This window comes from Equus asinus, chromosome 7, assembly GCF_041296235.1.
Source record: "Equus asinus isolate D_3611 breed Donkey chromosome 7, EquAss-T2T_v2, whole genome shotgun sequence".
Lineage (NCBI taxonomy): Eukaryota > Metazoa > Chordata > Mammalia > Perissodactyla > Equidae > Equus > Equus asinus.
This window is the reverse complement of record NC_091796.1, coordinates 101,560,040-101,583,496: the sequence shown is the minus strand read 5'-3', so window position 1 is coordinate 101,583,496 and position 23,457 is coordinate 101,560,040. Positions and strand designations below refer to the sequence as shown.

The following is a 23,457-nucleotide window of genomic DNA, read 5'->3' as shown; positions in this document are numbered from 1 at the left end:
TAATTTTACCAAGTTCCAGGAAATTAAAAAAGCCAATCAAATTCAGGTTAAGCTCATTATTAGGAACGTGATAATTTGGTTGGTATGTTGAAGTATGTCAAGTTTGGAGTGCAGTATTGACTTTGAATTAAATAACCACACACACACGCGCACACACGCATCAACACACGCACACTAAATCTGTGCCTTTTTATTGTCAAACAAGTAGTAAAATGTGAATTGTGGACTATAAAAAGTCCTTATGGAGTAACCATAGAACAGGGAATCCATTTTGTGGTTAGTAAAACAGAGTATCTTATGTGATGATTAATGTCAGTGCTTACTATTCCATTTTATATACTGAAATTATTAAAAAGAAAGCAGAATCAAGAAATTCCCTTGAGATATGCACTATAATCAGTGGTTTCTTCTGAGATAAGAGAGTGTGTGTTACCTGTTTCTCCATCCTAGGAGAAGGAAGAAGAACCAGTTGTAAAAGTAATAGTTGATGATGCAATTGTGATCAGAGAGAATTATTTTAGTGTGCCTGTTAAGAAGACAGACACAAGCAAAGCCCCGTTACACTTTCCCGTTCCTGTGGTTCGGTACGTTGTTAAAGAAGTCTCTCTTGTTTGGCATCTTTATGGAGGAAAAGATTTTGGAACAGCCCCTCCTACTTCTCCAGCTAAAAGTTATCAGTAAGTTAATTTCTACATAAGTTTATTTGGCAGACCAGTATATTCTTTTTATAGAAAAATGCAGAGAATTTATCATTTAAAAAAAAATCTATAAAGTAGTATTAAAAACTGTAGTTTAAATGATGCTCTTACATTTTTCCATTTGTGAACTTCTTTGCATTGTTTGTATTTTTACTAAAACATGGTGACTTATGTGATTTCCGTTCAGCACGTTCACTAAAATGAATGAGACCCAGACCTTGCCCTCAGTTCAAAAGGCAAAGACAGTTACGTGAGCAAATCAGGGCAATGAAGTGACGTTTGTGCGTCAGGAGCCAGGGACTGTGCATGCCCCTGAGTCCCAGCATCCACAGGGTACTAAGCAAAGAGTCGATGCTCCTGAAGTACTTGTTAAATGAGTGCATTGTTCGGTAGTGCTAGAAGAGAACTAGAGAGAGACTAGGTGTGGTGGGGGCAAACATTCTCATTGGATGGGGAGGGTCAGAAAAGGTTGTGTGGAATGGTAACCTTTGGCACAACAGTGTACTAACTTTTTCAATTTAAAAGTGATTTTTAAAAACTTCTGACTTTACTATAGTTCTTTTCTGTATTAATTGGGATTTCTAGGACTTGTGCTCTTACTATAAGGGTTTGTGAAGTGATAAGGAACTTATAAGGAGGTCTCAGTTCTAAGTCTGTCCTCTGATATGAACACCAATATCATACTTAGGTTCTTCTGTAGTTCTAAATATTTAGCAAGCAGATGATTGCCCTAATGGCAATAATAAAATTAATGTTCTCAATGTCTTAAAGTATAAAAAATGTGGTTTTGGTTTATAGTAATACAATTTGTGGCGGCGTTCTGTAATCTTATTTTCCTTTTCATCTTATTTTTCCTGATGTTATTCATTGCCTTTCTTTGAATATTCCTTTAACAAAAGGTTTTTTTCCCCCCATTTATAGTAGTCCCCACAGTTCCCCTTCTCACACACCCACAAGACATGGACGTAATATGGTATGTGGGGGAAAAGGAAGAAACCATGACTTTTTAATGGAAATACAGTTAAGCAAGGTAAGACGGCATTTTGAAAGGAAAAGTCCACTAAAGCAGAAGCATTAGTGGGGTTCTTTGGTTGCCTCTCCTCGCCTTGTGGCCTAGAGCCGGCAGTCCCAGCCCTTCGGACTGGAAAAGTGCAGGCGTCTTGTATAAAACTCTCACCTCTTTTTCCTTCTCAGACGTTCTGAGAAGACTGCAGGGTTTTGTTTTTGTTTTTCTAGGCTACCCCTAGAGCAGTGTCTCAGAGTTGAGCAGGCATCAGAATCCCATTGAGGGCTTGTTAAAACACAGGCTGCTGGACCCCAAAGTTTCTCATTCAGCAGGTCCTAGGTCGGCCTGTGGATTTGTTTTTAACGAGTTCCCAGGTGATTCTGATGCTGCTTTCCCCAGGACGACACCTGGAGAACCACTGCCCTTGGAGCATCTGTCTGGGAAGGCCTGCTGTCGGATAGCACATATGTCAGGTCCTTTGTGAACATCTAGAGACCAGTAGGGCCAGGCCGCCTGTGGCAGTGTGTGCATTCAATTCTGTCAGCTTGTCTGGGATTGTGCCAAGTGTCGTGCACTAGGGTGCTTAACATAGGAGGGTTGTAGTGATGACAATTCCTTGTATTTAATTGTATCCTTACCCTCTTTTGGAACTTGAAGTCTGCCTTCAATGATTGATTTTCAAGCAATTTCATAGATATGCAAGATGATAAGTTTATGTCTTATTCCTGTTGAGGGTTTTGCTTGAAAATGTTAGGGATTTTACCAGGATTAAATAAAAAGTGTCAGTCAAGCTTATCTTTGTATGGTAGGGTATGCACAGGTCAATCAATAAATAAGTGAACAAATGAAGGAATGTTATATTCTCTGAAAGTGGAATTGAAAGCTGAGAATTCAAAGAAACTGCTGAGTGATGTTTTGCATTTTATGGAGAAAATCTAATTTAAATAAAATGTAAAGCTTGCTTTATGTTCCTTCTCCTTGTCTGTGAAGGTGAAGTTTCAGCATGAGGTCTACCCCCCACGCAAGCCAGAATGCAGTTCCAGCCTCTTAGAACACCCAGTCTCCCGGCAGGTGTTCATCGTGCAGGATCTTGAAATTCGAGATCGCCTGGCAACATCACAAATGAATAAGTTTTTGTACCTGTATTGCAGTAAAGAAATGCCTCGAAAAGCTCATTCCAACATGGTAAGATTTAAAACTTCATATTTTTTGTTATATTTGTTTTGGAAAAGTGTTTTTATTATATCTAACTGCAGAAGATTTAGATTGGAGAAGATTACTGATTTTTTTTTTCCTCATTTTAATATGAATATCTCTTTTAAATGTGCTGGTTAACAGTTTTGTGTTTTAAAAATTATTTTGCATGTCACTTCTAGGGTCCATTCACGATAATTGCCAATATATTGATACTGAGGAAAAGCAGAGTTCCATGGTGATCTACACAAAATATTTAGTATTGCTGGAAGTGTTCCAGATTTCTAACACTTTACATTTTAGTACAGCAGAAGTGATTAGCTCAGGACTTCTAGAAGAAAACTTTGTAGAAACTGTCTTTGGAATATGGGTCTGTGGATTAGCTTCAGGGGCTCAGCAGACTTCTTTGAGACTGCTCGTACAACATCACCGTTGGCATTGTTTTCCTCTAAAGAGAATCCGTATCTTTCATCAGATTCTTGAGGAGTGTGCACCTGAAAAAGTTTGATTCAGGTTTTTAAGGAAAGAGGGTAAAGAATTCCACTTTTTGTTCTAATGTAGGGAATAGAAATGGTTTTTGTTTTTTCTTCTCTTTTTCCTTTTTTAATGAAAAAAAGGTCATAATTATCATTGGGGAAAAAAATGTTTCTCTCTTTCTTATCTTGTAGTTGACAGTTAAAGCATTACACGTGCGCCCAGAGTCTGGCAGGTCCCCACAGGAATGCTGCTTAGGAGTGTCGCTGATGCCCCTTCGTCTCAATATTGACCAGGTTGGTACTGCAAGGGTGGTTCCTGGAGTGAGGAGTCAATATATAGATGTATATCCCCATTCAGAATGAGAGATTTAACTTAGTAGAATTGTGATAGTTAGTATTGTTTCACGTTTATGAAAGTTGCATAATTAAAGCAGACCTCCTCTCGTGAAGAACAGGGCAACTTCATTAGGCGTTTGGAATCTGAGCAGTTGGTGAGTAAACCTTGTTAGATGTTGCCTCCAGTCTCCTGCTCGTTGTCTACGTGACATAGCCCTTAAGACCTACTTCTTATTCTCTACTCCTTACACACATACTCCTAACGCAGACGTACACTTATGCTCAGAGAGCAGTAAAGGACTCCCTGATATCTATGATTGAAAGATAGGAAGGCTTGTGTCTTAATCTCGGCACCTGGCAGAGAACTCCTGCTTTGGGCAGAATGACAAATCAGTAAATTGGCATCTAAACGGGTCACAGGCAACAGAGATTTATGGAAAGGCATAAAGAAACCCTCTTTCCCGTGTTCCAGCTAGCATCCCACTGAATTATTCTGGGTTCCACTTTGACCCCGAGAACTGGCTAAAACATAGTGCCTCTTTGACAAACTATTCCAAGTATCTGAAAATATGCTGCTTTATGGTAGTGCAGTAGACTGATGAGGAACATGGGTTTGGAGTCTGACCTGGGTTTAAATCTCAGTTCTCTTTTACTAGTTGTGTAGCTTTGGGTAAGTTACTTAATTTCTCCAAGCCTCAGTTTCTTCATTGATAAAATGGAAGAAATAGTAATATGTGTAGCATCATTTTTTTTTTTTTTTTTAAAGATTTTATTTTTTCCTTTTTCTCCCCAAAGCCCCCCGGTACATAGTTGTGTATTCTTCGTTGTGGGTTCTTCTAGTTGTGGCATGTGGGACGCTGCCTCAGCGTGGTCTGATGAGCAGTGCCATGTCCGCGCCCAGGATTCGAACTAACGAAACACTGGGCCGCCTGCAGCGGAGCGCGCGAACTTAACCACTCGGCCACGGGGCCAGCCCCAGTAGCATCATTTTTTTTAAAAAATGGGGATTAAATGAGACGTATATGTAAAACATTTAGCTTGGTGCCTGGCATGCAGTGTTAAAGATCAGCGTTAACTCTTACTGTTATTAATGAAGCATGTAACAACTGAAGAAAATAAATGAAGTTTTTAAAATAATCTGCTTTTGAAATAACAAAACCCTCCTGTCATACCTCATATTGGTGTGAGCTCAGGTTTGGAAGTAGAAATATGTGGGTTGATGTTATTCATTTGCTTAAATAATATTGATTTGTTACTTATTTTTTTATGGTTTTCTTCATTTTTTTCAGTTATTTTATTGAGGTCATAATGGTTTATAACATTGTATAATTTTAGGTGTACATTATTATTTATCAGTTTCTGTATAGACTGCATCGTGCTCGCCACCAATAGTCTAATTTAGATCCAGCACCATACATATGTGCCCCTTTACCCCTTTCGCCCACCCCTAACTCCCTTCCTCTCTGGTAACCACTAATCTGTCCTCTTTATTCATTTATTTATGTTGATTTGTTATTTAAATAAGTAACAGATATTTTAGGAATAAGCTTAAATAGCATTTATACTGTAAACAAAATAGCAGAAAAAATATATTGTGAAGCACAGACGTTTAGCCCAACTTTATCTTAATATCTGTAGCTTCTGGGCTGGCTCAGACTCGCCAGTGAGTGCTTTAGAGTTATGTTTTCTCATTATGAGAAGAACATCTTTTGATCCCCATGTTTTAATTTAATTTATCCATACATTGGCCTAGTAGTAATATGATGAAGTATTTATGGGAAGTTCGATCTGTGGAAATCACCAGTGTGAGCAAGCTACATCTTTATGGCGTGACTTTACCAGACTTAGCAAGCCTAATTTTCTTTAATAGACTTTTTTTTTTTGAATGTTGAGCTTAATTTCTTCTTTACAACTATAAAGCATTATGATTTTAAAATGGGGAAATATTAATCTTAGAGAAAACAGTCAGGGAAATAAATGTTATGACTGAACTGAGGAGGAATGGGAAATAATTCCCCAAGATATGAAACCTAGGAAAACAAAGCTATGCTACAAATATCTAAGCCTCACTGAGGTATATTACCATACAAAAACAGCGTGCCTGGTTTGCATCTTGTAAGATTGACATACATATTTTGAGATAGACAATGGTTATCTGAACAGAAAGCCAAATATTTGTGTTCTTTGTTTTTTCTTTTGAAAAGAAGTCAGTTGATGAATGATAATGCTTTGAGTAATATATTTTTTTACCAAGCATATCTCTGACTTTATCTTAACTGGATCAAAGACAGTAAGTATGAAAGCAACACATTGGTTTCTCATGTTTTTAAAAAGCTGCATTACTGTTGAAGCTCAGTGCAATTGCTTCCAAAGCCTGGCGTGCCCAGCATGTAGGGTAGGGAGGAAACTAGGCAGATGGAGTGATTTCCATGGAGGGGGTGGGGAGGGGGCATGGCAGTGGATGATGGAGGTCATGTAACCAGGCAGTTTGAGATCCGAAGTGTGAAGGGCCTGATTTCCTGACTCTCCTAGTCTTGTGTTCATTTTAGTATTGTACTGCTCAGAAAGCAGTGTAGGGGGAAGATATGTTAATTCCAAAGCATTTGCTGAATGCCAACCTTGTCCCAGGTTCTGTACTAGGATACTGGGGATACAAACATGAATAAACATTCTCATCCTCAAAGAGCTCTGTGTAGTGGGGAGACCGCCATAAAACAGATCATTTTAACATCCTGTGATAAAGACAAGTGATAAGAAAGGCATAAAGATGTGACCCACAGAGCAGGGCTCCTAAGCAGGCCGGGAGTTTGCGGAGTGAGGGGTGATCAGGAAAGGTCTTCAGGAATGCTGTGCAGTCAGCTACGTGAGATTTTTGTAAAGGCGTTGAAGGCCTGATTCGGGTTGTGAGATGTGATGTGAGACCATTCTGGTAAGATAAGTAGGTGTCAGCTGAGGTTGGAAATGATGAATATGTAGCAGTGCCAGTTTGCACATTTGCAGTTTTTCAGCATAGTGGCTTAATTGCCTGAGTATGACATGAAAAATAATTCTTTTAACACTTCATCCTATTGCACTATTAATATCCTCTATCATAGGACTTTAAAGCTAGAAATAACTTTTATAGTCAAAGTTTAGCATAAATAATAAACCAATTTTTTTAAATTTTAAAAAATTGTATTGAGGTATAATTTGCATATAATAAAATGCACAGAATTAAGTGTACAACTTGAGCTTGACAGATATATACACTTAAGTAACTACTACATCAATTGCAATATACAACGTTTTCTGTACCTTTCAGAGTCCCCTCATGTCCTTTTGTAGACTGTCTCTACCACCCCAAAGCAACCATTTAAATCATTTCTGTCACCATAGATTAGCTCTTCCTGTTCCACACCCTCATATAAATGAAATTGTATCTGGCTTCCTGTGCTCAACATTATGTTTGTTAGATTCATCTATGTTGTAGCATGTATCAGCTATTCATTTTTATCGTTGGGTAGTATTTCATTGGATATTCCACAATTCGTTTATCCATTTACTTGCTGAGTTACATTTGGATTTCTCTTGTTTTTGGCTGTTATGAGTAAAGCTGTTATGAAATTTGTGTATGTCTTTTTTTAATGGACATATGTTTTTATTTTTCTTGGGTAAATATATCTATATATTATATATATAATATATATATAGCTAGCCCTGGTGGTCTAGCAGTTAAGATTCAGCACTCCCACCACCGCAGCCTGGGTTCGTTTTCCGGTCAGGGAACCACACGACCTATCTGTCAACTGTTATACTGTGGTGGCTACGTGTTGCTGTGATGTTGAAAGCTATTCCACCGGTATTTCAATACCAGCAGGGTCACCCATGGTGGACAGGTTTCAGTGGAGCTTCCAGACTAGACAGACTAGGAGGAAGAACCTGGACCCTCATTTCCAAAAAATTGGCCGTGAAAAAAATGTTTGAATAGCAGTGGAGCATTGTCTGATACAGTGCTGGAAGGGGAGAGGATGGCGTGGAGAGACCAGGATGTCCACAGGGTTGCTAGGAATTGGAATTGGTGGACACTCACAACAAAATATGTATGTATAAACAGGATTTCTGAGGCATAGGGTAGATGTGTGTTTATCGTAAGAAACTGCCAGAGAGTTTTTCACAGTTTTGTACCGTTGTGCTTTCCCACCGTGACAGATGAGAGCTGCGGCTGCCTCGCACTCTCACCACACTTGGTATTGTCTTAATTTTAGCTGTTTTACCTGGTGGTCATTATGGTTTTAATTTGGATTTCCCTGATGACTAATGATGCTGAGCATCTTTTCACCTGCTTATTTGCTATTTGTATATCTTCTTTTGTGAAGAGTCCTTGGGATGCTAGTTTGAAAATTAAGTTGTTTGTCTTATTGAATTATAAAGAGTTTAGCATCAATACCAAAATCAAAAATTCTGAGAACATTTTGAAAAGCTGATGAATAGTATCCCTTTGTCTGTTGTTTTGTGCATTTGTAGTACAAAGTACTGTTTCTTTAGTTTTCCTTTTTTTTAAAGAGCAACTTTACACCTGGAATTTTCTCTGTTTTTTTTTGAAGGCAGTCATGGAGTCAAAACATTTATAGCATTAAAATATCACCATCTAGTGGCCAAAGAATAACATGTTATATACTATTTCTCACCATTAGTATTTGAGAGAGATATATATACACACACAGACAGTAATATATAATAAATGTGTATCATGTAAATAATGTATAAGATATATACATAAATATATATGTGTAAAGCATAATAATATAATGAACAATTCGTGAATCCACTACCCTACTGCAGAACCAGAGTATTTCCAATACTGTTGAAACTACCTGCTTGCTCTTCAGTCCCATCCCTCAGTTTCCCATATGTCGTGTTACTTAGAAAAGTACCTTTCTAACTGACGTCATTTATATATACTTCTGATAGATGTGATCAGTAGTCGATCAGATCCTTTGGAATGATCAAAGTTGCTGTGCTACCCAATATTGTGACTTTGTGATTCACCTGCACATCATTTTTGGTGCAGTGTTAGTATTTTGTATTAATTTAGAATTGTTAAAATAGGAGGGAAGAATAAGAAAGAACAGGTTCAGGCATTTAATTTTCGTATTCTCCAAGATGAACTTGTTAGTTTGAGTGAGGTAGGCAAAATGAAGCTGCTAATAACAGGCAAATATGGCTTGCATGTACAGCATCAAGACAGATCCATAGATTTTTGTTTGTAATTATATAATTTTAGAAGAGACTGCACTGCATGGGTGATTTTATTTGTTTTTAATTTTTATTTTGAATATGATGTCTAATGAATAAAATGTATTAAGGCAGTGTAACAGTGGTAAAGCAGGAGTAAGGGTTTAAGAACTTTTAAGGCACGTGGCAAATGCTCAGTACATGCTTGCTGCTACTACTATTGTTAGTAACATTACCGTTACCAATTTAGAATGAGGACTCATGCCAAATAAAAACGCTGTTTCTAAGAAAACTTAAAATGTGCTTTGATTTAGAAATCCTTCCTAGTTTTGTAATTTTTAACTTCTCTGTCTTAATTTTTGCATCTGTAAATTAATTTTCACATAAAGTTGTGACAATTAACAGTGAAGAGTGAGAGTGTGTGTGTGTGTGTGTGTGTGTGTGTGTATGTGTGTGGTGGGGGGAAGAGAGAGAAGGGATTGAGAATAGAGCCAATGCCTGACGTAGTAAGGACTCAGTAAATTATCACTGTATTTGAATAATGAGTAAAATATGAGACTTTAAGATACGTTGTTTCATAACTTTAGAAATAAACGTACCTTTTCCCCCCCTTTTAGTTATAATTATGTCTCTTAATTTTAGGATGCCTTGTTTTTCCTGAAAGATTTCTTCACAAGTCTTTCTACAGAAGTGGAGTTGCTGACGGCCCCAGATCCAGAAGGTATTAAATATGTGTAGTTTGAAAGAGTCTACAACAGGTCTTTGGGTTGATTTTGACTGTTGTGAGGCCTTTTAGAGAATACACTTACAATTGTTATTGTCAATTACATAAATGTATTCTCTGTTTATTTTTGTTAAATTATGCAAATATAGTTTATGTAAAAGTAATAATTTAAAAGGTGAAAGTCAATTTTCTCTGGAGTAGTAATTGTGTTTATTAAAGGAAGTGTAGCAAAACTAGTTAAATCTAGATTGATTTAAACGGTTTCTCTAAAGAAACATAGCTAATTTTTTAAATGTGCACATTACATTTTCAGTTAAAAGGTCTCCTGGAGCTGATGTCACCTGCAGTCTGCCAAGGCATTTAAGCACCTCGAAGGAACCAAATCTAGTTCTTTCTTTCCCTGGGCCAAAGCTCCCTTCCCAAAATGGTAGTGCCAATTCTGTGGAAGTGGTTAATGGAGAGGAAGAGAAGGACTTCTCAACTGAAGAAGCATCATTTACTGATCAGCCTGTGTTTTTTAGGTAAATAATTTAATTTTGATAACAAATGAAGTGATTTTAGAGTTTTGAAGATTTGTGTACTGGTAATCATGAGGTTACACCAGCTTTTCTTTGCAGTGTCAAATAATCAACTGGTGTATTTATTTGTATGTGGTCCTCACCTACATGGCACGTGTCATTTACACATAGTAACCTTGGTTCAGAAGTGTGGTAGGAATTTCCTTTTCCTCTTAGCTTCTTCCTTTTTTCTTCCTTCTGTCCCTCTCTTCCCCTCAACTTTGGCATTCCTGCCTTTTCCTTTATGAGTATTTTCTATCTAGTTTTCTCTTTCTGCCCTTCCTCTTCACTGTCGTGTCATTCGTGACCCTTCCTATACCTGTTGGAGTTTATCCCTCGTTTCCAGACCCATGTATTCTTCCCGTCTTCTTTCTTTCCCAACTCTTGCCAGTAGGGATGGAGCCTTGCCTCTGTTGGAAGGAGAAGGGCTGAAGATCAAAGCCACTTGTGTTGTGAGGACAATGAGCTCCTTCCCTGGTTTTCTGTGTTCGTCTCCCATTGACATCACTGGTCCCCAAATTCTGTCTTTCCCTCTCAGATCTGAGGTTAGACTTTAGTTGTGGCCCAAAGTGGGCAGAATAATTATTTTAAAGTGTTTTCATGTTTAAATACCTTGTATGCTGATGAAAATAGAGAAAAATAATAGAATATGAGAATTAGAAAAATCCTGGGATAGAGGATCTTTTGGGGATTCTAAACCTTTTCACCGCAAAAGAAGAACCTCTTTTATCATTTTCCCACATTGATCTTTTTATTTTAGAAAATTTTTTCTACCAAAAAAATTGTATGTCCTAAGTAATAATTTGAGTTCTCATTTTGTATTAATCACATATAAACTACCGATTTGGTTTTTTGTAAACACCAGTTAACCAATATAAAGAAAATTGAATTGTTACAATTCTGGCCTGAAAGCAAAGAAATTGACACTTTTTAATCAGCTTATGTAGCGTTTCTTAACTTACTTAGGTACCATGTTAATTTTTCTCATTAAACTATTCAAAATAGCTTATAGATTTCTGTTTCTATTCTCAAAAGCTCTTAGGGGGTCCAGGACCCTGGGATGGTTGTCAGTGATATAGTCCAAATCACTCACTTTACAGATGAGGAAGTTAAGGCCTAGAGAGCTGAGGTGACTTGCTCAAGACCACACAATTAGTTCGTGGCCGAGCCAGGGCTAGAACACAGTCTTAATCTCACATTCAGTGCATTTTCCAAATGATGGCATAATAGTCCCTCCCCTCCCACTGCCAAACATTTATGCATTCCACAAATATTTATTGAGCACTTACTATGTGTGTGCTCGGTTTTGTTCAAGGCACAGTGAATAAAGTAGAGAAAAATCCCTATTTAACTGAGCTTACAAGTAAGGAAAATATAGGATTTGTGCTAATATGTGCCATAAAGAAAAAAGAATGAGGAAGGAAGAGGCGGGTGTCGAGGGGCTTTGGCTCAGAGAGCCGGATGGAGATGCATATTCGGAAGATGCGGGGTGACCTGGGATCCAGGCTTCTCGTAGTGGTTGGTGGAAATACAGCATTTCCATTTCACTGTAGGTTAAGTGGACTTCTGTGGGGTGGCTCAGGATGTAACCGCTGACATTATTCTGTAGAAAAAATGTTTTTCAAGTTCCAGTTTACAGTCCAGCTTTTGAAACCCCGCTCCTTTTGTTTGACGTATATGTACCATCGGTGTATGATTCAGTTTCATTCTCACAGAATTCCCATTATTTGTGTGTCAGTGTCTTACTTACAAGCATTAATTTCAAGCATGCTCACTGAAATTCATCACTGTAGGTGGTCTTTTGTAAATTTGCTGAGGAGACATTCAGGCTCGGAGAGTTTAAGTTCCTTGCCCGGGATTGCATCCCATACAACGGACAAAACTGGGATTCATGTCCAGGTTTTCTGGCTCTCTGCTTCGTCATGGAGCTAAAACAAATACCTTACCTCTTCTCTTTTTTACTTCTTGGTAGTGATTACACTCTTTGGTTTAATCCTAAAGGTTGTTTTTATTAGTTTGTTTTCTGTATGAATTGAGAATATCTGCCAGAATAAATTTTTCTAAGGTAAACGTAATTTAGTAAACTAGGAAAAGGCTTTTGTGAAAAAATTTAAATATAAAATAAATACAATTTATAAGCTGATTAACATTGGTTTTTGTTATATTACCTTAAGAAAAGGTAGAGCTAAAAGACATTTTCCTTTATTTAGACCTTAAGATATTCACATTACGTATTGTGTGGTTTTGTTTTTATTCTCCAGTTGAACAAATTAATTTATATCTAATTTCAACTATTAGTAATTTTGAATATAAATAACTCCCCTCCTTTCTTTATCTTCAGAGAATTTAGATTCACATCGGAAGTTCCTATTCGACTTGATTATCACGGCAAACACGTATCAATGGATCAGGTTTGGAAACGTGGCACAGATGTACTCTACAAATTATCTCATTTGTTTTTCTCATGAACTAAAGTTTTAAAACTTTTTTCTGTCATGGTTAATATATATATTTGAAATGAAGTGCAAGATTTTAAAATTGAATTCTGTTTTTGAAGTAAATTAAACATCATTAAGATCTCATGAGTAAAATTTGATATAAATTGGGTCATACATATTATAAAATATGTATTTTTTTGCTGTAAATATTTTAAGTGTTTTAGCCTCATTAGTGAATATTGCTTTGACTTTGCCAAATAACAACCATTTTAAATGTTAAATCTCTCGATTTACAGATTAATCTGGCCTTTTTTTAATTTTAAAGGGTACATTAGCCGGGATTTTGATTGGTCTGGCCCAGTTAAACTGCTCTGAACTAAAGCTGAAGAGGCTTTTCTATCGACACGGGTAGGTTGATTTATTATATGAGGCTGTAAGGTGTAGTTGCTAAAGTTTACAGCAATTTACAAATTGAGTTTTCTTAGCAGGCATATATAATTTAATTATTTTACAGTATTGTCTGCAGAGAGCTCATTTTCAGAGGATTCTTACTGATTAGGGGCTAATTTTTATCCTGAGAGAGTAGAAGTAGTTTGGACAGAGTAGTATTTTTCAAAAATAGCTATAGTTATATTTTTAAAAGTTTCCCAAAGTTGTAAATTAGCTTATTTAGTGAAAAGACCAGAAGTTCACAAGGTAGTAATTCTTAGTAGCTAAGAACCATGTGGCAATTTATAGATGTTGAGTTAATCCTATGCAAGAGCTTTAGATGTTCAAGAAATAAGAACAGTGGAGAAACGCACTTATACATATTACCTAAGTCTTGTAGAAATTATTACCATTACGTATGGATTATATGTGTGTGTGTGTGTGTGTGTATGTATGTATATATTCAGATCGAATGTCTGTAATGTTCTTGTAATTTGTAAATTTTTTTGTCTTAAGTAAAAAAAAAAAAATCCCCCAAACTTATCTAAACCTATAAGTTTCTTTCTCCTTCCTATATACTAATAGTCATTTTCTCTAGTTTGCTAGGTGTTGACAAACTACTCTCATATGCAATCACTGAATGGCTTACTGACATTAAGAAGAACCAACTACCAGGAATCCTAGGAGGTGTTGGGCCTATGCATTCACTAGTACAATTAGGTGAGTTTTCTTTTTTAATCAAAAGATAATTTATTTTGCCTGATCTGCGTTTCTTAACCCTTTTGGGGTTATGGATGCCTTTGAGAGTCTATGTGACGACCATCTTTCTAGAAAGCCTACAAGTGTAGACATACATACAAAACTTCACCTGCCATTTCAGGGGTTAAAAACCCCAGGGTTAGGATGATAGCAGAGATCTGAGCTCCATCCTCCTATTGATTTCTGTGTGTCGATTCTTGTTATAGTGCAAGGCCTAAAGGACTTGGTCTGGTTACCAATAGAGCAGTACCGGAAGGATGGTCGCATCGTCAGAGGATTTCAGAGAGGCGCTGCCTCCTTCGGCACCTCAACAGCCATGGCTGCTCTGGAACTCACCAACAGAATGGTTCAAACCATACAGGTATCTCTCCATGCGCTACCTTGATCTACACGAAGAGGAAGTGCCGTTGTAAAGTCGTTGGGTTATTTTGTTTTAAAATCATAGTGTGAAAATGTACAAAATGTTGAGAGTACATATTTTATTTGCAATGATTTAATAACATTCTTTTTTTGTTGCTTAGCTGTCCAGTGTTATATTTTGAGTAGAATAAAACAGTGGAATACAGTATCAAATTTGTTTGCCTGTTTCAGGTAAATTATAACCATTAAGTTAGTCAAGGATTTATTTCACCATTATATGGAAAGATCATAGCTAAATGTAAAGAAAGCATTATAGATCAAATAATAGTTGTATGAAAGTTTGTTATATTAAGTATTAAGCACCAATTGACCTTATCCAGTTGTTCACAGACCGTGCATTCTTTTTTTTGTTTTTGTTGCTTAAAGATTGGCACCTGAGCTAACAACTGTTGCAGATCTTCTTTTTTTTTAATTCTTTCTCCCCAAAGCCCCCAAGTACGTAGTTGTAGATTCTACTTGTGAGTGCCTCTGGTTGTGCTATGTGGGATGCTGCCTCAGTGTGGCCTGATGAGCGGTGCCATGTCCTTGCCCAGGATCTGAACTGGCAAAACCCTGGGCCGCCGAAGCAGAGCATGCGAACTTAACCACTTGGCCACGGGGCCGGCCCCAAACCGTGGGTTCTTGACTAACCTGGTAACATGGAGAGTGTTCTCAGAGGACTGAGGAGGGCCTGAAAAATCAGCTCAATCCAGATATTAGTTTTTAATGCACGCTTTTTAATGTTCTTGTTATAAAAGTAATAAATTCTTGTTGTAAGGAATTCAAACACTGCAGAAGTGCAGTGTCAGGGCGTGTGAGCCCCTCTGTTCTTCCTCACTCCCTGTAGGAAGTGCACTGTTGGAGCACAGCTCTCCAGACTTCCTTCTGACTCGCTTCTTACTTTCTGTTACAATGACCCAGGCAGCAGCAGAGACTGCTTATGACATGGTGTCTCCTGGTACCCTTTCTATCGAGCCCAAGAAGATCAAAAGGTTTCCTCATCACCGGTTAGCCCACCAGCCGGTAGACCTGAGGGAAGGCGTGGCCAAAGCCTACAGTGTCGTGAAAGAGGTAAGTGAGCACTTGAGTGGACGAGCCCGAAGCAGTTTGCCTTTTGCCTGCTTGCCTGGCTTTCATCTAAAGAGCATTCCATCTTTGGAGTTTGTTCCCAAGAAATCTCTGGGAGTGGATTTGGATCTGCTACCAATAGCGAGTGCAGATGCCTGCTTGAGGTAAGAGAAGAGGGCTACGTTGTGACGAGAAGAGTAGTGATCGAAAGAAGACTGATTCTCCTTCCAGGCAGAAGCAAGCAAGGAATAATAGAAACAAACTCTGTGTTCTCCCCACTGGATTTAACACTTTTTATACTTTGCTGTATTTACCTCAGATTTGTTTAGAAATACAACTTTTCAGGTAAATCACTCACCTTGATCTCATTCCTATACCTTCAATATCCTCAAGATGGTATATAGTTTTTCTGTATGTGTTTTTATAGTTTTATCGTTGTAAGTATGTATTTATAAGCAAAACATAAATATTGTTTATATTTTAAAAGTTCACCTACATGGTATTATTTATTTCATTCAGTTAACTTGTCTTTCAAGATCTATCAGTATTGATATATGTAGATCTAATTTAAACTATTTTATAGTATTTCATTGTATGAATATGGCATAATTTATTTATTGTCCTGTTGGACAGTTTCCATTTTTTCCCCTAAAATACTGCGATAGGAATATTCATATAAATGTCCCTTTGTTCATACGTGCAAGAGGTTGTTAAGGGTGGGATTGGTGATTCGTAACTGTTTGAATCTCGACATTTATTAAGCATTGCCAAATTGCAGTGTAGTTGCACCAGTGAACCCTGGTTCTTTATGGGTGTTGTTGGGAGCATTCTCTGTCTTAATCTTTTTTGACATTCTTTTTAATATGACATGAAGTTTGAGGTCATTTAACTTAGGATTCGTCTATTAGGATTTCGTTAAAGATACTTTTCTTCATCATATTCTGACAGGCAGAAGTGCCTAGGACAGCCTTGACCTGACAAAAGTAGCCTCTGTGGTCCCAAATGGTGGGAAGAGCACTGAGGTAGGGCCCCTAAGAAATGGATTAGTGGATAAATAAAGGCAAGACCACTGGTCACCTTTCTGAAAAAGAGATTTAGTCAGGAGAATGAGAGAAAATCACCAGTCAGACCGGTTCCTACAGATGTCAGGGTTGCACCAGTTATCAGCAGACATGTTAGAAATTAGGTTCGTAAAAATGGTCCTGGGTTTAAGGCATGGCAGAGGCAGTTGGCAGCAGGATATGATAGCACTTGGACATGTAGCACTTCACAATTCCCACAATGCTTGCCTAATTTAATCTACATTCATTTTACAATAAATATTTGTGTGCTTACTGCATGCAAGTGTATAGTAACTCTTAAAGATAGGTGGTCTTCCTCCATTACAGACGAGGAAGCAGGCTCAGCAGGGCCAGCCTCCCAGTGTACGCGGCGAGTCGGTGGTGGAGCCAGGGCTGGAGCCCAGGTATCTGGGTCTGAGGTTGAGTTCTCTTTCTCTAACCCTGTCAGTGTGAAGAATGAAGGGAGTGTGGGGAGAAGAGTAGGCAAGGATTGGGATGTAGGTAAGGTGTGCTTGATGAGACTCAATCTGAATTCTATTTTAAAGACCCTTTTAAATAGAGGTTCCTGAATGCTGGTAAGTTTCTTTTTCCTTGTAGATGTTAATAACTCAAAGATCGAGAGAAAACATCCCATGTGTTTCACAGATAGGCTCATCCTTTAGATCAGCGGTCTGCAGACTACGGCTTGCAGATCAGATCTGGCCCAGGCCTGTTTTTATATGGGCCTTCTGGCTAAGAATGATTTTTACAATTTTTAAAGGATTGTAAAAAGAAAAAAAAAAAGAGCATACAACAGAGACTATGTGGCCCACAAATATTTAACATTGGGCTCTTTACCGAGAGTTTGCCGACCCCTGCTTTACATAATTCTGTTTCGTGGGAGTCAGGGAGTTGTGGTGAGGGTAGTAGGAGTTAACTAGGAATCATTTAATGAACACTTAGTGCCTGCTAAACTGTGCCAAGCTCTGTAGATGCATTATTTCATTTAGTTCTAACAATCACCACAGTATTTTAATTCCCCAGTTAAAGGATGTTTGAGGTCACACAGCTAAGTGATGGAGTGGAGATTTAAATTTACTTCTCTTGTCTCCAGATCTGGCGGTGTTAATCATTGTGTTATAATAAACTAATACCTGTTTATTGTTTATGGGTTAGGGAGGGGAGCTGAGAGGGGGGAGGAAGATGATGTGGGCAAAGGTGTACATTGTAAGCGTTTTCTTCATTGTATTCATGGTTTCACTTATTGGCTATTATCTTGTAGATAGTTTTAACAATAGCACTTCCTCTTTTTTTAGTTCTTTTGGACTTCATTTTTTTTTTTTTTTTGCCCTACGGTATTACGTGTTTTTGCGTGCTGTGCTGGGTAGAAATGATACTCTTGTTAGCTTGTCAAAGTGATGGCTAGATTCTGGATTAGGACAAGGGTCCTTGGTTTCTCTGAGGAGCCCAGAGTTCCTTGTGCTGTGCCCTTCACTGAAACAGTCACAATGGAACAGCTGTTGTGTCCCCTAAGGGATTTCTGAGTTAGGCAAATGGTAGACAGTTGAAAGTCGAGTGTGAAGTTTTAGCACTTTGGCTTGACCTGCACATCTGTATGGTCAGCTGTAAAGCCTAGCAGTGATGGTTATTTCAACGTTCTACAGTTATAGGAAAGATTAAAACATGCTTCAGAAGCTTTGTTCTAATTATGAAACATGTTCCTGCCTTATGTTCTCAGAATTTTCTCTATTTAATCCAATAAAATGTTCTACTTAGCCTTTTATCTTAATTGAATGTTCCAGTTTATCTTTTCTAGTACACAGCCAGTAATTTAAAACAAATTAAATAATTTTTTGGAGCTTAGTAGAATTAGGTTTTCTTGTTACAGTTGAATCAAAGGAACTATCACCATGATTTTTAGTGATTCTATTTATTCCAGAAGCTTTGTGTGCCATGTTTAACTAGAGTGATGAATAATGCCAGAAAAGCTACTCTTGGCTCATTAAATATTTCTGTAAGCTTCCCTACGTGAAATTGTAGTGTAGCTACATCTTCCACACGCATGTCACAACAGAATACTAAATCATAATAAATGCCTCTTACTTTCCATTACAATTAGAATTTTGTTATAAAAATAACTATCCTGGGTTATCTCAAAAGCAGGGTTTTTTGGTTTAGTTACAAACATAATGTTGATTAAGTCTACCAAAGTGTGTGTTATAGGGTAATTTGGAGAGTTTTCGGACCAGTAATTTGCTCTTCTCCACTTTCCCCTTTCAGGGAATTACAGACACGGCTCAGACCATTTATGAAACTGCAGCTCGAGAGCACGAGAGCAGAGGGGTTACTGGCGCCGTGGGCGAAGTCCTGCGCCAGATTCCTCCAGCAGTGGTGAAACCTCTGATTGTTGCCACAGAAGCAACATCAAACGTGTTAGGTGGCATGAGAAACCAAATTAGACCAGATGTTCGGCAAGACGAGTCACAGAAATGGCGCCATGGGGAAGACTGATGCTTCAGAGGCGGTTCCTTCTGAAGATAAGGAGGGTGGAGACAAGGAGCATAGTGGCCCATTGGCAGCTTTAGAGGGAACTCGTTTAATTTTATTTTGCTCATCTCAGGAACAAAAGCATTTCTTAGTTAAATAATTGAATATCGAAAACAACACGCAACCAAACCTCTGGCATGTTAGGGCTGGCTTGGTACTCGCCTGTAGAAATGTTTGGTGGCTGGTGTCGAAAGTCCTTAAAGCCTTTGCTGCCAAGTTGGTGGAATGCTTGCTTTTATTAAAGTGACTGTGTTCTCCTTGTCGCAGACAAGGTGTCATTGGAAACCTCCTTTTACAGTACAGAGTGCTAAAAGACATTTGAACACTTTGAAAGCACTATTTATGTGGCTCCAAGGAGTTGATTTTTCTCAAGGTTTAAAAAGAATCACAGCTTTGAGACTTTCACTGAGAATGAGAGAGAGAAGCCACAGGGAGAGCAGAGCAGGCGGGGTGCTCAATCTAGACAGCGGTGAGGGAAATAACCTCATTGTTCGCATCGTTGCTGCTCGAGAACAGCATTCTTTCCACGAGCTCAGAAAATCCTGTGGGAGTTTGAGAAGGTGGATGTCGCAGACATGTTCTGTTGTGTTGCACTTTATCCTCTGTATGTGTATGTGTTTTTACATTAATACAAGTCTTGTGCTATATTCTTTATGTAAGGAGGAAGTCTGAAAGTTTTTGGCAAAGGAAGGTAACTCAAATGTAATAGCTTTCATTTATTTTAAATGTAAATGAAAACGTGCATTCTATAATGAACGGGGGCCCAAGAGATTGTATGTTCAATTTTAAGCAGGTGTAGTGCAACTTGTTAGGAATGTGTGCAAAGGGAGATTGGAAGTGGTTTTTACTCTAAAATTAACCAAAAATCCTCCAAATATTCCCTAGTTAACTATTGCAAAGTACCGTTTTTACTTGCTTAACAATGTACATTTTGATAACCTGTCAGGAATGAATAAAGTATTTTTATTTAAAGGTAAAATTGTTTTATGCTTCCCTGAATATTTTGCTTTTCTTAGAGCATATTCATAGATGCAATACTACGATTTATCCCAAGATGCTTGGGAACACTTTCTCAAAATTGATTTTGGTTAATATCAAGTAAATCATTACCTAGGAGTGAGAGGGAAATTGTTCTCAAAAACCCAATCCCTGACTGTAGATTAATTCAGCAGAAAGAAAACGTAGGACTTTGTATTCATCCATTGTTTAAAACTGCGTGACATGACTTCTCATTTTCTAAAGTGGAGGGAGTATCATCGAGGTAGATTTGGAAAATGAACTACGTTTCAGTTTGGGGTTTGGAAAATGACGTTGAGTCAGTGTTGTTCTCTAAAGCTCTAAACAAGAAAGCAATGTAAACCAAAAATCTGAACATTTAAAATTTATAAAAATTGTGTTAAATGGCATTTAATTTTCTTTTGTTTCCTTTTAACTGATGGAAAACTTAAAAGGGCAGTGCCCAGAGGAACTGCCTGTTTAGGCGTCACGGAACCATTTGTTACTCTGTCCAGTCCACTGGAGCCCGGAGCCCTCTGTGGGCCCCGAGTCAACACAAGCTCTCGCTGGTTATTACTGTGAAGGGTCAAGCCTGCCTCTGGGGCACGTCCTCACTGCCCTGCGCACCGACCCCAGTATTCTCCTTTTCCTTTACAGTGGAACGTGCTCTGTGTGTTATCTATGATGATTAATCAAACTGAAAAAGTTCTTCTCTCTTTAACTTTTACATATATTTCCCATAGTTATACTTAAAGCTCGGTTAGGTACAGTATAGGGAGAAACAATCATCCTCCTGTTCGTAGTCTGAGTTGCAAATGGTCCCATCTTTTGACAGATCAGTTTATAAACCCCACTTAAACAAATAGCTTTATAATGTAATCTCCATGGCTCTTCTCTGTTCTGCCCTCCTGCACCTGCTCTTGATAGAACCCATGTTTGGGAACAGAAACCTTGTGTGTCAGAAAGATTCAGCGTCAGGCTGTATTCATTGTCAGTTTAACCAATATGCTCTTTACTCGAGGTGTTTCTGTGGAGGACCTATATATATTTGAATACTTCTGCATTATTAAATATCCCTAATTTTTTCTTTTTTAAAAATATCTTTTGTGTTGCAACAACACAGCACAAAGAGTGTTAAGCATGATCCTTGGGTTGCCAGATCTATAACTTATCCAGCAGATGACTTGGCCAAGCCATTTAATTTCTCTAAGCCTCATAAATGAAGAGTTTCTTCTGACAAAGCCTCACCGAGATTTTCCAGATGATTAGGCGTGTGTGCGTGTGTGTATGTGTGTGTGAATAATGGTATGGGACGTGATGCTCAGTGGAGTGCCTCGGACCTGTGACACCTCGGACTGGTGGCGTTGTTGAATGAGAGCTCTCCGCTCACATCGCACACGGTAGCTGTGGCTCCTTTACGTCCTGGATCCCGTAGAGGGATGCGTTTCTGAACGGCCACAGTGCCTGCGCGGTGGACTTTTGATGTGATGCTTCTGAATGGAGTAGACTGCTCGTGTCCAGGTGTTACTGCGTGAGTCCGTGTAGGCATCTCCCCAAGGAGTCAGGTGAGCAGGCTTGATCCAGATCCGGAGCACATGGTGTTAGCAGAGGGTGTTAGCTCCACCTTACATCCCAAATGTAAAGGCAGTGAAGACCATGGCGATGTCTTCTCTGGAAGCGGGCTGATTTGGACCCCACAGTTTCCCTTCTGGTCTGTCCTAAGATCGCTCTTACCTACAAGTGAAATGTCCACTCCACATTGGCCCTTTGGGATCTGTGTGATACACTGTTTCTTCTAGACATCGTGGCAGTAGACTTTTGCTTTAACAAAATTTGGGTACAATTTGGATTCCCACTTAAGCACATTTATTTAACATCAGTATTTTTATAATGCAAAATTCACTTTAAGAAAAAAAATCTTCCCCTGTAGCAGTGGGCCCAAAATGGCAAAAATACTAAAAACCAGTGTTTCCTGCCTCCTGCCGCACGTCACTTTTAAATGCTATTAAAGTATTTCCAGGTTTTAAGGGAATTCCTTTTACTGTGTTCTGTAGGTTTAGTGCCTCTGTTCAGTTTCCAAACAGCCACAACCACGTCTGCCCTGCGGGGGCTGCTCGTCCAGAGGTGGCATGTCTCCGCGGGTGTCGTTCGATTCAGGTTCTCTGACCCCGTGCACTCTCACCAGAGGGACAGACTGCAGGCGGAGCTGAAGTTAAGCAATTTAAAATGAGGAATCCACACTGGTACCGAATGGTTTCAGCATTAACAATTGTCTTAACATTAAATTTCGTGTATGTAAAAAGCTACATGACTTAAGAGAAATCATTTAACTTTGCCTCAGTTTTCTTACACCTGCACTGGGTGTAATTCTTGAGGATTGTGGGAAGTGTGGCCGGGCTGGTGTTCTGTAGCGAGCAGTCTTATTCCCCGTTTCCCTTCACAACCTCCTGAGCTACGTAAGACATTAGAGAGAATGTCTATGAAGTTCTTTAAGTTCCTTGAAAGTAAGGGACTGTGCAACACAAAGATGCTCTTTTGTATCTGCGAATGCATCAACTGGACATACCAATTGGTATTGAATGGAAGAAATCAAATGTAAATTTGTGAGTCTTAGGTTAAAAAGGAAAGATATTTACATAGTGTATAGATGATGAAGGAAAAAAAAAGATTTCTTTCATTACCAAGAAATCTTATTTCTGTTTACTGGAAGATACAGTCTTTTCATACAAGAATGATCGAGTGCTTTAATGCCGATTTTTATCTCACCATTTTCAGGATCATGCTAGGCACGTTCCCTTTAATAGACTTTATATGCACAGTTGCAAGTCAGCCAGTTTAAATCAGAGCTATTTTCCTTTCATCGTAGTGCCTGCAAATCAGAGCAAGAAAAGGCATTCTAACACACCACCATGATGGCTGCTTTTGGGACGAGAAATTTAAGTGAGTTTCAACAATTCATATTTTGCAATGTCAGCAGTTCTTTAAAACATAGGTGTTAGATATTTTCGCCTCCTATAACTCTTGGCCCCTTGGTTTCACACACGTTGCTTCACGTAAGCACCAGTGCTCTCCGCAGATTCCAAGAACTTGTGAGCGCGATGTGGGCTCCCCGATGTCTCTAATGTCCCGGGTGGTTGGACTAGCAGCCCTCCTGTAAAAAATGTGTTGACTTTGCTGTTCCACATGCGTTTTGTACATATGAAATGGCAGCTCCCAATTTCTAGTCGGATTTGTCTTACACGGTTTGTATAGCTTGTCGGTCACACAGGACTATTTGCTTTGTCACTGCGAAGTTTGGTAGGGGCCCCGAGTTCGCTCTTAGCTTAGTCCCTCCTGACATGTTGTAGACATTGAACTGGTGTCACCACAAGTCAAAAGAACATCCTTGTACACGTTGACTGTCACTGCTAAGTTTCCCAGTTAAGCTCATCATGGATATGTGTGAATACTTTAAGAATACTGATGCTGTATGAGTATTTTTGTGGAACTGTAACTTGTTATTCTGATTATTTAAAGTATTATGAAATTAAGAATACGAAATACTCTTGAAGAAAATTAAAATATTTACCCTTTGGA

The 23,457-nt window shown here is 38.5% G+C and overlaps 1 protein-coding gene across 3 annotated transcripts in view; it reads left to right on the top strand.

The window, feature by feature from the left end:
- The window catches only part of ATG2B (autophagy related 2B), a 71,629-nt gene extending 48,172 nt beyond the window's left edge, over positions 1-23,457 (top strand). For 2 of the 3 annotated variants that reach the window (XM_014843459.3, XM_070514272.1), the window contains exons 31-42: positions 451-677; positions 1,620-1,728; positions 2,695-2,889; positions 3,567-3,668; positions 9,567-9,645; positions 9,962-10,169; positions 12,547-12,616; positions 12,969-13,051; positions 13,671-13,792; positions 14,038-14,192; positions 15,152-15,301; positions 18,619-23,457. In XM_014843459.3, the coding sequence (XP_014698945.3) occupies positions 451-677; positions 1,620-1,728; positions 2,695-2,889; positions 3,567-3,668; positions 9,567-9,645; positions 9,962-10,169; positions 12,547-12,616; positions 12,969-13,051; positions 13,671-13,792; positions 14,038-14,192; positions 15,152-15,301; positions 18,619-18,849 (1,731 nt within the window). In that variant the 3' untranslated portion in view covers positions 18,850-23,457. Of the gene's footprint in view, positions 1-450; positions 678-1,619; positions 1,729-2,694; positions 2,890-3,566; positions 3,669-9,566; positions 9,646-9,961; positions 10,170-12,546; positions 12,617-12,968; positions 13,052-13,670; positions 13,793-14,037; positions 14,193-15,151; positions 15,302-16,246; positions 16,321-18,618 lie in introns of all 3 variants that reach the window. The other variant, XM_070514271.1, reaches the window with a different exon arrangement.